We start from the raw sequence: 13,930 nt of genomic DNA, 5'->3' as shown, positions 1-13,930 counted from the left end.
GTCGAATCCTTAGTAAGGTTGTGACAGAGCGTCGCATGAGGTTTTGCGGGACATGTTCTCACACAAAATGAATTACGCAAAATAAGAGTTTCGGAAACAGCTTGCCGGAAAATGCGCCGAACGGTGCGAGAGGGTCTGAGTCAGTAAGAATAGCACATTAGGTTTTTGAAATAAAACTTTTTAATAGCAAGATAATGCACTGTAGATACCTCAGAATATGCATTTTGTTGGCTTTCAATACCAGAAATAGTGCTCGGCGGCGGGGCTTCGCCCCGCGCTGAGGAAGCGCTGCGAACTCCCCCAGACCCCCTTGCTAGCAAGGGCGGGGAGTCTACAATAAACAATAAACGTCTTCCGAAAGGGCCAAAATGTAATAAAGATTAATTATGTACACACACACACACACATATATATATAATTTATTTCCCCGGGGGGGGGGGGGGTTTCCCAAAACCCTCCCCGAAAAAAAATTCTGGCTCCGCCCATGTTCTTGTGTATTGATGGATGACGTCACTGTCTAAGTGTTTTGTAAAGGTTAATAAACACATCACAATACGTTATACATCTATTATATTATTTCTTTTAGTGCCTTAGAATTAATACATTGTAATAAAATGTTTTATGTACTTTTCGGGACAAACAGAAAAACATCAAACAACTCTGAAACTATTAGTTACAGTGTCGTACATACAGCGGAGTCTGATTGATGTGATGACAGATGTACTACAGTGAATTACGGTAAACATTAAAACCATCAAACTGTAAAACATGTGAGATTTGATTATAACGGTGATAAATCTAACACATTTTAGGCACTACTAACAGTGTCTCAGCTTTGAATTCCGGTGAAGTTTGGGATTTGAACTTCGGGATTTTTTTTGTAGAAGAAAAGCCGATTGGTCGTTGTGCTGCGTGCTGGCCATATGACACCTTTGTTTCCCCCATAGATCGCAAGCTCTAATATATATAAATAAATGAGTATGCATATATAATACATAGAGATTTATTAGCCTGCTACAAGAAACGCTGTTATAATATACTTATAAGATAAGGTTTAGCAGTAGGTGTGGTGGCTGAGTGGTAAAGCGCTTGGCTTTCGAAGAAAGGGGTCCTGGGTCCGAATCCTAGTGAAGACTGGGATTATTAATTTCGGTATCTGTAGGGCGCCGCTGACTCTACCCAGCTCTAATGGGGCCTGACATTAGTTGGGGAAAAAGTAAAGGTTATTGGTCGTTGTGCTGGCCACATGACACCCTCGATAACATTGGGCCACAGAAACAGATGACCTATACCTCATCTGCCCTATAGATCACAAGGTTTCTCAAAAATCTTTTTATTTTTTATTACTTATTAACATTAAAGTAGCTTTAACAAGCTTGGAAATTGAACTCTTGTATTTAGTCTTCGAGGGCCTATATGTCAAGACTTGCATGTATTTTTAAAGTATGTCATCCTAGCAGATGTGTGAGAGTATGTCTTCCTGACAACTTCTGTGTCAACCTGACCTGACCTGAGCCTTCACATGTATTTGCACCTTAAATGAAAGTGCAGTTTTTGCGAACAAGAAAGATAAACAATTAATCCTTCTAAGCGGAGGAGGAAGGGAGTGATGAGTCAGTCCCCACCGTTTCATCAAATAATTGGATTTTAATACATATGCACTATGTGTGCGCATTAATACATCAACCTATGACTCGATGCGCGTGGTTATTTTAAAATAAGTGATACTTCATTCGGGACTAGGAGCTCGTTTGTCATGCGGGGCATTACAGTTCTTTGTCTTCGTTTGTGGTTTATACAAATGTATATTTGTGCAAGCGAAGTGTTCAAAAGAATTAGTACACTATTGCAAAACGGAATGGACTTCAGTTGTGGACGTTGCCTCAGAGAGGAAGATTATAAAATGACGTCAGAAGATGTCAGCGGGCAGGGTTCAAACCCGGAACCATCAAGACAAAGAACAAACTATTTTGGCTATCAAAGAAGACACAGATCTAGTCTTGCCGTCCACTTTAGGAACTCAGTGCTTAACCTTACTCAGGTCTTTTTGAGAAATCTTCGATTCGATATTGCAGTACAATCTGGGAAGCGTGGTCGAGAGGCCAAGTGCGCTTGAACTTGGCTTGGCTTGGCTACCAAGAAGGGGGCTTGAGGTTCGACACCCGACTTGTGTTTACTGAGCGCCTAAAGGCAGCACGGAAAACCAACTTCTAGATACCCCCTCCCTCCCCACTGGTCCACAAATGAGAATGGACCAAAAGCGCTCTGAGCATGCTATAAGCATGAAAGTAGCGCTATATAAAAACTATAATAATAATAATAATAATAATCTTACGTGATATAAATCTCACGCTATTGACTAATGATAATCGATAAGGAAAGCATGAAGGCCACGCTCAAAATGCTCAAAACTAACTTTTATTCAGGTTTAAAATGTGCCATGCTTGTGTGGACATTTTGTGTATTGGAATGATTTGAAAGAAGTTAGGCAGGTTTAGAAAAAGGTGGGGGGGGGGAGGATTTGTTAGGCTGAGAGGTAGACAGTGAGTCAGGAGGACTGCTGGTCGGTGGTACTTGCGCTTCGGAGAGTCTTAAAGTACGTCAGGAACATTTGTATTAAAATCAACATGAATGAAATTATCTGTATTCGGGGCTGTCTTCAGATTTTTCAATGCACACCATATCATAGGAAGGAAGTTATCAGAGGGAAGAGGGACATTTTGTTAAAATTTAATCAACAGGAAGTTTTACAACGTCATTGTGGCCAAGGTCATATTTAATTCTCTGGCTAGTTAAAATGCATACAGAAGCAGACAAAATTAACGAAGTTATAATAAACATAGCCAAATAGAAAAAAGCGACATGACAGATGCTCTAGCACACAGGGACGTTTATAGCAGAGCACAAACACATACACTGTTGTCAAGACTCACACTTAAAAAAAAAAAGTCCAAAATAACTTTTCGTTGTGTAAGCGCCTCCTCTGACCTCTGACCTTTTCACAACTTTCTTAATGTTTCAGAAATAAAAACCTTGAAAACTTTTGTCCTTTTACATGATAAAAAAAAATGTCAATCCAAAACTAGGACACAGGTAAAGGACATTCTAATCTACACCCAATGATACTCAACGTTTTTACAACCTGATGGCTTTTTTATGTTTTGACACACCCACGTTCGAAGTCCGGATGTGGCCCGAGGTCCGTAGTCAAGGGCTGTATGAATACAGACAAATCGTGGAGTTCAATGGACCCGATTTTCTACTGCTTATATAAATGCTGAAATCTTGACGGCCGGATAGAACCGAAACAAGTGGCCCGGATGTGGTCCGAGGTCTGTAGTTACGAGCTGCAAGACTTCAGAGAAATCGTGGAATTCAATCGAAACCATTCGTCATAAAAGGCATCAACACTGACTTGCAACGTCACAGCCTGTGTGCAGTTTAAGCCAATAGTTCGTTGTCACGTTCTTCAGACCTGTGACGTGGCAAGCGTGCTATTGGTCTAAACTGCCCACAGTTTGAGACGTCGCAAGTCAGTGTTTGGGCCTTCTATACCGATTGCTCTCGGTTCAATGGTATTCTACAGCTTTTATAGACACTGATATCTTGACAGCCGGATAGTACCGCGCAACATGACCGGGTGCGGCCCGCGGCCCGTAGTTGGCGCATCACTGTTTTAAAGAAACTATGGATGTTTACGCAGACTTTTGTCTTTTGTCTTCGCAACTGGACATTAAAAAAGAAATGGCTTCATCTTTCTTAACGAACGTCTTCCTATTTCTTTTTCATGCTTTTATTACATCCGCTAATTCATTTTCGTTTGCGCCTCAGCCGCTGACATGTTTTGTAATTGAAAATAAACTGAAATGAACATCAGACGCAGAGATTGGGAGAAAAATGTCCTCAGAAAATAGAGCATCATGACCTCGAGATACTAAATCAGACGAAATTATATTTTTTTATAAAAGCATGTTAACTGGGCGTATGGACAGGATGAAAGACGGGTTTTTATGTCTTTAGAAAATGTAAAATTCCTTATAAGGAGGTGCTTATAAGCATAGACCGAAATAAATGAATTACGCAATGATTTTGAAATGTTGTCATGAAAGCTGCTACAAAAAGGTTAAGTGTGAGTGAGAAGGGGGGAGGTTGGGGCGAATGGCTTAATGCGTGGGTAGAAACACAATGGTGCCTCTTTTGAACGGAGTATCGTGTTGATAAATTCTGTACACTGATTCACATACTACAGTCTAGAAGGCTTTTAGAATGAGAGACTCTGCCTACTATTAAGGCCCTGATTTTTGGGGGGGAGGGGGGTGCATCGATTGTCCAACGCACATGAACTCAGACCTAAATAAAGAATGCAGAAAGCTTATCAGTATTTAAATACCAATATGCGCCATATGGCCAAATAGTCTTTTGACCCAATAGTTTTGAAAGAATTTTTATGATATCCTTGGCACCAATAATGATTTGTCCTTTTGTCACGCCAACATACGTAAGTCCGGCCTTGATTATGTCAAAGAGACTTATACATTAACAATATGGTTCCCGAACATAATTCAATTGATTATTGTTAGATAGATCTTTACTCAATGATTCCATTTAGTGAATAAACGTATCTTTTTTTTTCTTGTCACAGGGCGTCAACATTCGTATTTCCGGCCTTGTTTAGGTCACAACGTTTTATACATTAACAATCTGTTTTGCGAACATAATTCAATTGATTATGTTTATATATGTGTCGCCTCAATGATTCCCCTTAGTAAATAAACATATATTTAAAAAACATTGAAAAACACAATAATGCTGTATCGTACATATTATATAATCCAGTCATACAAAATATTAACAATAAATCTATAAATACTGCAAAACATAAATCTATACGCAAGGGCGTTTACTCTGATGTTTCGGTGTTGGAGTAGGAAACCTGAGTAGCCGCCCCTGATTGTAAAATTTGAACTGGAGTGACAAATGTGGTGCCTGGGGTGTCCACAGTTGACATTTCACTCACCCCTTCGTCCGCTGAGGGCTCCACTTTCAGGGCGTGCACTTTATTTCCCTTACCCCCTACTGAGGCCTTTTTGATGGGACCCGCTTTTTTATCCGCGCCGGAAGGTCCGGGCTTCTTGGGTTTGGCAGTACCCTCCACGTCCGACTCTTCGGAGTCCGCTTCTGGGACTGGCTCTTCCGCTTCCTTGAGCAGGGAGTTTCTGAGGCCTTCACAGGGCACTGACTCAAAGATGGCCTGCCTCATTTGTTTGTTAGTAGCAACGTAGATTATAGGATCGAGGAGGCCTGCAAGAGATATGGATAGCAATCATTTAATACATATATATAACAGTAAGGCATACAAATATATTAAGTCGCATCTATAGTGACGGAAATAAAAAAAAAGAAGAACAGGTTACGTTGGGCAGATCTGAGAACAGAGGAGCAAAAATGGTATACTAGCAAAAATTAAGAGGCAGGAGCCTCAAAGAAAGACCAAGAATGCGATGTAGAGTCATATCTACAACTAGCCGACGCGCGGCGTAGCATACGGCGCTATTTAGTGACGGGTGAACACTTCCTGAAAGACACAGTTGTCCAAATGGGTCGACTAGAGAGCGAGGAAGGCGCGGGTGAGGGTGGGAAGAGTGTAAGATAGTTGGCGTGCTTGCGTGGTGTCCCGCATGGTAGGGCGACGTAGAGAATTATACATACAGACAGAAAATTACTCGTTCTCCACCCCCTCACATCTTTTTTTTTCTGAGCCGCGCTCCCTGTCGCCCCGAAAACTACGTGTGGTAACTCTAGTCCAACTTGCAGAAATAAAAGACTTATCTTTCCATGACTTTTTATCGAGGGCTAGAGAGTCGGCGTGCGTGCGTGATGTTCCGCATGGTAGGGCGACGTAGAGATTTATATATACAGATAACTCAGAGTTCGGGCTTGGAGATGAAAAGCTTAAAGACAGATATGAATGGAAGGGTGTGTTGTTTTTTTTTAAAGCAGACCAGAGCCTTCCATGAGCTGTGGAAGCATATAGAGAGATTGAAAGAAATTCAGTGATGATCGTTCTTCTTTGTTGCTTATTCTTAGAAACAAAAGGGGAAAGGGGAAGTAGTAAACGGTGAGGTTTTTAATGGAACTATTTGGCTAATGACGATTGGTTTGAAATTTAATGACTTCTTTAAGCACCTTATGGCCGAATATCCTTAGGAATCCAATAATGTTCTGGTATCCTAGATTTAGAAGATATCATATTTCTTTGTAGTGTACTGTTGTACACGGACTCTTGAGTTTCCCATAATTCCCATATAGTATCTTCCCTTCCATGGAGACGTAGTAGTGGAACTCTTCTTGCCTTCCCCAAGGTGTCTTAACAAAATGTTGAGCTAAAGAGATTGTATCACAATCTGAGATCCTTCAATGGCCACAGACCCTCGGAAGATGTTTCTCCTCTTGACAGTAGCCCCCCTCCCCCCCTGATTTGAAAGAGATACATTATATTGCTCCACGGAGTTCACGTAAAGAGTCTCGGATAGATTGCACCTTCAAGTCCACGACCCAAAAAAATGTTTTAAACATGTAGGTATAAAAGTGGTCCTGCGGTTTGCGCGCTGGACTGTCGTTCGGATTTATCGATGGTCGAGGGTTCAAATCCTGCCCGCTCCCATACCCCGTCGTCCTGCTGGAGGCTTGGACTAGGAAGTAAACTATCTTCCACTATGAAGGAACATCCGAAACATGTAAAACAAACAAACGAACGTTGGAGGTTTTGGTATTAAACGATTCTTTAACAAACAGCACACTCAACATTGAGTACTTTCTGGGGGACTGGACTGAAAATAAATGTGGGAGCTGGGCCATGCGAAAGTTTGTATTTTATGGTCAGCGTTACACTTCCATTTTCCCTCGTCTTCCCTTTCCACTTCCGACGTTACCTCCCCCCCCCAAAAAAAAAAAAAAAAAACAACGAATGTCTAATAACTTGCTGGAGGTGGATTATAACCTATTTTTGTCTAGGCGTCCAAGGTTAAATCCCGCACTGCCAGAAGACGTAGCCTTTTTAACGTTATTTAATTTTTAATAGTTGCATTCATTCCGAATTACAATGTAGAGCACGCGAATCTACACACTAGCGCACACCTAGGAAAAAATTTCACATTAATAATTGAACAATAAATACAAAGTAATGGTCTAAATGGTCTAATACAATTTAAAATATATAGAACTACTAAATTTCTTTTAGACTTAAAAAAAAATCCGTTTGTTAACTGTCGGTTGCCTAACACTAAGTCAAAACACTGAAAGCAGTATTTAATGTTAATACAAGCTACACAATACGCAACCTAGTTTACTGTAAGTATACAAGCGTACAACAGAAAACAGAGTTACAGTCAACATGCTGATGCTATTGCACTATGATAGTTGAAGAGCACATAGAAGTTTTTAAGGTCTGGTACAGTGACGTAGCAACGTGAATTGGCTCCTTGCGCATGAATAAAAAGGACTTACAGGAACCATTAAAAGTTAACCATTTATTACTTTTTAAGAAATCTTACAAGCATTATCTTATCTTATCGTATATAATACAGACGTTACTTCAAAAAAGCCGATGATTACGTCCTATGCGTCATGCAAATAGTCATGCATGTTAAACAATGCCAAGTCACTGGTTTTCCCGGCTGGCTCAGGCAACCCATTCCATGCTCTAATAGCGCTAGGGAAGAAGGAGCATTTGTACAAAGCATTGATAGTCAAAACACTAATATATGTATAGATATTGTGGCTGAATTGAGTTGAGTGTCTGTGACATTTTAGGTATCGAAGGATATACTGTCCCCTTTCCTGTCACTAAAGAGGCCAATCCTCGAAACACAGCTGCGGTCACAGGCTAGGCATCTGCAATAAAACTATTATTTATAAAACGTTTTTGCTGAATTGAGTGTAATAAAACTATTATTTGCAAAACGTTGTTGTTGAATTGAGTGTAATAAAACTATTATTTATAAAACGTTTTTGCTGAATTGAGTGTAATAAAACTATTATTTGCAAAACGTTGTTGTTGAATTGAGTGTAATAAAACTATTATTTGTAAAATCTTGTTGCTGAATTGAGTGTAATAACACTATTATTTGTAAAACGTTGTTGCTGAATTGAGTGTAATAAAACTATTATTTGTAAAATGTTGTTGCTGAATTGAGTGTAATAAAACTATTATTTGTAAAACGTTGGTTAACGCATTGAAATGTCTTTCTATAAATACAGTGATACTTTTAGGTGTACTTAAGTGTTTTTATTTTAGAGCTCTCTATATTCTAGTATTTTAAAGGAAAGGGGGCATCATCAAATTATTGAACTTGGGCCCACCTTGCTACGCCACTGACCTGGTGGATACAGTTATAACATTCAACAAAACATTCAGTAAATGAACACATTCTAAACTAAACAAGAAGTGCAGTCCCCTAGCTTGGTGCCTGATAACTAATCCCAGAGCTTTACAAGCCTGGAACACAATAAAGAGAAACATTACACAGCATTTCTTATCATTTAATTGTAACTCTAAACCCAAAATCCTTGGGCAAAAAGCCAGAAAAGAAACTAGAAAAAGATTTTGTTAAGATTTGTCTAAGTATCTGTCATTCTAGTCTGAACATTGCAACATGAACTAGTGGGTTTGAACTGAACGCTACCTTTGCCCTTGAAATAATGAAGTCATAAATACGTTCTTGTCAGAGTTGTCCTCCTTGTTTTTTTCTGAATGCTTTACATTAGCGCGGGTGTTGTCAGATAGCAAAGACTTGGTTCAAACTAGTGCTCAGAGTGTATGCACGATACTAGAAACTTTACTCTATTTATACAGCTGATGTCCTCTTTTAAGTTTTCTAAATAAGAAATTGTTTTTTTTTTTAAATTACTCTTTTCTTTACAAAGCTTATATCAACTCGCTCTGTCTATCTACCAGGTTAAAAATTTGTACACGTTATTTCTCCCACACCCATTCTCGTATCTGACTGAAACTTTAAACAATTATTTATTGTACCAAACAAAACATAAATCAATTAAAAATTAACCAATTAATCAATTATCTATTGGTAATTTATTATTTTTCATATCGAATTAGGGAAATAACTTCTACATTATCGATAGCTATAGCGCGGGGACATAAGTACCGAATTCTTTTCCTCAGATAAGTTTTTTTTTGTTTCAAGAAATGTTATATTTTGTTTGTTTTGTCTTTTCGTTTGATCTAAATTAATCAGTGTTGATTTGAACAGATTCCTTTTAAGAATATCTACATGATATTTATGATTTCTTTTTCTTCGACTCAGCTCTGGGTTTTAAGAATTTTTGTTTGTTTGACCGAATGTTTCATAGAGAAGTAGCTTGCTGTCTTCTCCAGCCGCTCTACACTGCCACATTGGGTGTTAGTTGAACTGGGTTTGTTAAGTGTAATAGAGTCTGTCTGTGGTGTCAGAAGTTTGACATGTTCAGGCAGTTTCTTAACGGATGGGAGAAATGTCTGCAGTGCGCGGGGGTGATTGTATCGTATATTTGAAGTTGTGTGTCCTGGATGCTTATAGCTTGCTCGCTGCGGGGGAGGACGTTGATAATGTCTAGTTCATGGGGCGTGGTCATTCTCCTGTAAATTGTTAACTCTATCTCTCCTAATCGACGGTAGCATCGTTGATTTAAACTCATTAATTTAAATTTATGTTTGATTTTATAAACCTTACTTTGTCTTATATAATAAGAGCCTGCATTCCACTTTAACCCTATACCAAATAAAACATTTTCTTATAACATACGAAAACGTTAGCGAAGCTAAAGGAAGAATTCTGTTAAGACGCGGAAATTAATTACGGAGAGAAAGAGTTAAGTCTGAACTTCCTAGTGCTCTTTGGTTAAATTGTTCTTTACAATTGCTGATTAGCATTCACTTAACCATGTTAAAGTTACATAATTGACATAATTGAAATAATTTAAACAATGGTATCAGTACAGCGGCAACTGTTAATCACGAAACTACTATACGATATAGTATAATGTCACAAATCTCAACACATAAGTTACACTTACTTAATATAAAAACACAAGAGGGCACAAGCACACAAGAGAATACTACGAAAGGACACAAGAGGACAATACATCAGTACGTCTTACTTCGATGACCCGCATAGAGTAATCCGTTCTCTGCTTTCTCTTACGCTGGACAACAAAAGTGGCGAAAAAGGCTTTTTGAAAGGCCTTGTGTCTAGTCACCAGAATCAATGGATTGAATATACCTTTGAGAGGGGGAAATGCATGCAATTACACATTTATATGGTGAAACATGACGACTAATAAAATATGCAAATGTGAGACATAAATATTTAAAAAAAATAAAACTATCTAACAAAGTTTCGAACAAAGATGCATAAATGTAACCAACGTCTTTTCAACCCAGACCCAGTTTTGTTCAACCAGAACCATTTTTTTCAACCCAGACCCAGTTTTTTTTCAACCCAGACCCATTTTTTTTCAACCCAGACCCAGTTTTTAGCCCCCCCCCTCCCATAACGTCATTTCAGATTAAGACTCTTTTCTGAAAGGGTTTGTTATCACATAGATACCATCATTTGTTTCTTGATTATCTCATATACGAAACAAATTGTATATCATGTGTAAAAGGTGGGGGGGGGGGGCTTACTGGGTTAATAGGTTGAGAAACGCTGGACTAATATTCCTTTACTCTTCTTGAAAGCTGGTGACGGTGCATTAGCCGTGAACATTTAGTTGTGAGACTAGACTAAACATAAAGAGGCCAGTGACATGTAAACATATAGATGTGACAACTAAACTAATCTGTGCACTGACATGTATTTAAATAAAAAAAAAATTCTTACTATGCTAAACCACTAAACAAAACAACCTACCGCGATAATTGTAATAAGTATTATAATGAACAAGTCATACAAAAAACTAATAGACATTAAAAAGCTTGAACACAAATCTACTCAACAACAACACATTACATCAACATCAACATTCGCACTAAGCAACAAAATGCATCCATTTTGTGAACACATTCTCACTGCGTTACACAAACATAAAGAAGTAAAATAAAAAAAAAGTGTTTTTTTTTTCAATCAATTCTTCTTTTAGGAAGATGATGGTGGGTCCATGATTTCTTATTTATTTATTTCTTATGTTTCAGCTGGAGCTATTGGAACCAGTGAAATCTGCCCATGTGGAGTATCACCAGAGAATGCCGACCACGTCCTCCAAAACTGCTCTCTTTACCAAGAGGCTCGTATAAGACACTGGCCCCAAAACACCCCCAATAGAAAGAAAACTATATGGAGAGCTCCCTGATTTGAAACCACTGCGCAGTTCATCTCATGTATTGGTCTAGTCATCTGAATACTCCAACATAACAAATGAGAACAAAGAAGAAGAAGAGGGAGCTAGCGTCAGCTGGAATAACCTGCCCAGTGTGCAGCCGAACATTCCGGGCTCACATGGGTCTCACCAGCCACATGAGTGTGAAGCCCTCAGCCCCCTGGATGACAAAAATAATCATCATCGAACCACGATGGACGAACTTTATTTCTTGTAACGCTTCGTTATTGGAGTATATCAGTGCGCTTGCATAATGAAGTTCTTCTATTACAATCCAGCCAATTGTTTTTATTACGACGGTGCGCAAAAATTCATGTAAGTCTATTAACATTCGAGGTGAGTCCTGAAATTCCCGCTACATCGTGTGCTAAACCATATTTAATTTGAAGATGATTATAAACTTTAGAAAATTAAAAAAGGTCAACCCAGATTTTCCAGTGTGTGGCCAATTAGCTTGTAATTGATTTATTGATTCCCCAAAGATTAGCATAAACTCTCGAATTTCTAAGACAATCGAGCTGCCTTCAAAATGTCCGTGTCCACTCAGTGACCGTCCAATCATGAAGAGTTTGCAATCTAATTAAAGGAATTGTAATAAAAATCATTTTTTTTTACTAAGATTATATCAAATCTGACTGTCAGTCTGTCTGTCTGGATAAAAGCTTATACACGTTATTTTTCCAACACCCATTCCTGGATCAAGTTAAAACTTTGTACTTTGTACAATTAGTCATTGGCATAAACAAGACACGAATCAATGAAAAAATAGACAACTAGTCAATTAATTACTGGTAATTAATTATTTCGTTTGATATCAACAAGGGAATTAATCCTTCAGTATTCACAGTTACAGCTACAACTACTGGAATAATTAACTAGTTGGCCACCACTTGATGTGATCTCTTTGAAAAAATAATCAAAGCGTTCCGTTAAATACTCAGAATGTGCAAAGTGTTCCGTTACGGAAAATGTTTGGGAAACACTGATTTAAACAATTTCTTTTAAATGGTTTGAATGACATAGTTGAAGAAACACTGATCTAATGCAGAGGTTCCCAAACTTTGTTTGGTCCATGGTACCCCTTTGTATAGTCAAAACAGTAGTGAGGGGCCAACTATGCAATTTTTAACTTTCTTTGGACCCCTGGGGATCCGCGTACCGCAGTTTGAGAACCACTGATCTAATGTTTTAACAGATTATATCGTCTGCTAGGGGACTTAAAAATAACGAAGAAAAATAAATACAAAAGAAAAACACACACACACATTCACATCTGTGCACTGACAGTTTTTTTCCCCGGTGTGCCAGTTGCTATAATAGGACATTTTAGGGGAGGGGCGGTCTTGACACCACATCTGCTGTAAATTGTAAAATTTACGTTTAACTTTATTGCTATTCCTCACACACAACGTTACGTAATGTCATTCTATTTTACAATGTCATCATGCCACTAAATGCCGTAGTGTCACATGATGTCATTTATAGATACTCAAAAAGTTTCATTTTATTTGCTTGAATTCGCTTGAATTCGCAATGTTGTTAAAAGGTTTTTGCATTTGCTCTGAAAATATAATTAACAAAACTTTTGTTGTGCTGGACAATACATGCATGATTTGTTTTAAATATTGTCCAGTCTTTAGGCAGTAAATCTTTAGATGGGCGACTATTGGTTAAGGAAAAAAATGCAATTACAATAATTTGATTTTAGCCTCAATTTACTAGATTTCGGTTCAGCTTAACTTCAACTTAAAAAGAGACCACATTTCATAACATAAGAATAGAGAATTAGGACTAGATGAAATGTTTTATAGAGAAGAACTGTAAAGAATATGTTTACCTAAGTGACATTACTCAAGCGCATTTTTTAAAATGTAAAATACCTGATTCAAAAGACTGTATTTTATTTTCATTACATTCATATTTCTACTTCTTTTTGTCACAATGTTCATATTATATGTGTTTTGCATATAGCCAACATGAGATATCATTTGGAAATAGATTCCGTAGAAATGATAGAAATTTAGATCTACATAAAAAAATTTTATATATAGAAAAAAAAGAACAAATTAAATAATTTATTAAGGGAGGTAGACAGTTTTAGCTAGTGACATAGGAATAGTAATAATAAATGAATGAAAACATATTTTTTTACAAAGTTTCAAAATTGAGAAAGAGAAAGAGAGAGAGAGAGAGAGTATGAAGAGGAAGTGGAGAGGGTGTATTGGTGTAACGTCTGTATTTCATAAGTGAAGTATATCAACTGAAACACGGATACTTTCTATAGACAACTAAAGATATTTAGAATTTCTCATATGTAACGAATAGGGGAGGGGGGTAAAGACTTTCCTTCAATATTCGAATAAAAAGAAATAAAATTGCTAATGAAATTTTACATATAAATAAAAAAAAAAAAACCATTACAAATTCATTATTTTGATAGAGAAAATGAAGATTTTATTACATTAATAAAAAGTTGTTCAATCACCGACACTATTATGAAGTCTTACATACTCAGTGTGGTCTAAACCTCATGTTTCCGCATGTGATTCTTTAATGT

At 37.7% G+C, this 13,930-nt stretch overlaps 1 protein-coding gene across 2 annotated transcripts in view; it reads right to left on the bottom strand.

The window, feature by feature from the left end:
• Window positions 1–4,781: 4,781 nt before the first annotated feature.
• LOC106056607 (visual pigment-like receptor peropsin) overlaps window positions 4,782–13,930 on the bottom strand; it is a 41,073-nt gene continuing 31,924 nt past the window's right edge. The window contains exons 6-7 of one of the 2 annotated variants that reach the window (XM_056026564.1): window positions 10,156–10,277; window positions 5,176–5,301 (exon numbers count right to left, since the gene is read on the bottom strand). In XM_056026564.1, coding sequence (XP_055882539.1) covers window positions 5,284–5,301; window positions 10,156–10,277 — 140 coding nt within the window. In that variant the 3' untranslated portion in view covers window positions 5,176–5,283. Of the gene's footprint in view, window positions 5,302–10,155; window positions 10,278–13,930 lie in introns of both variants that reach the window. The other variant, XM_056026566.1, reaches the window with a different exon arrangement.

The sequence above is a fragment of the Biomphalaria glabrata genome, chromosome 4 (genome assembly GCF_947242115.1).
Source record: "Biomphalaria glabrata chromosome 4, xgBioGlab47.1, whole genome shotgun sequence".
In the NCBI taxonomy this organism is placed as follows: domain Eukaryota; kingdom Metazoa; phylum Mollusca; class Gastropoda; family Planorbidae; genus Biomphalaria; species Biomphalaria glabrata.
Note: the sequence above shows the minus strand (reverse complement) of the source record. Positions and strands in the feature narration are given on the sequence as shown.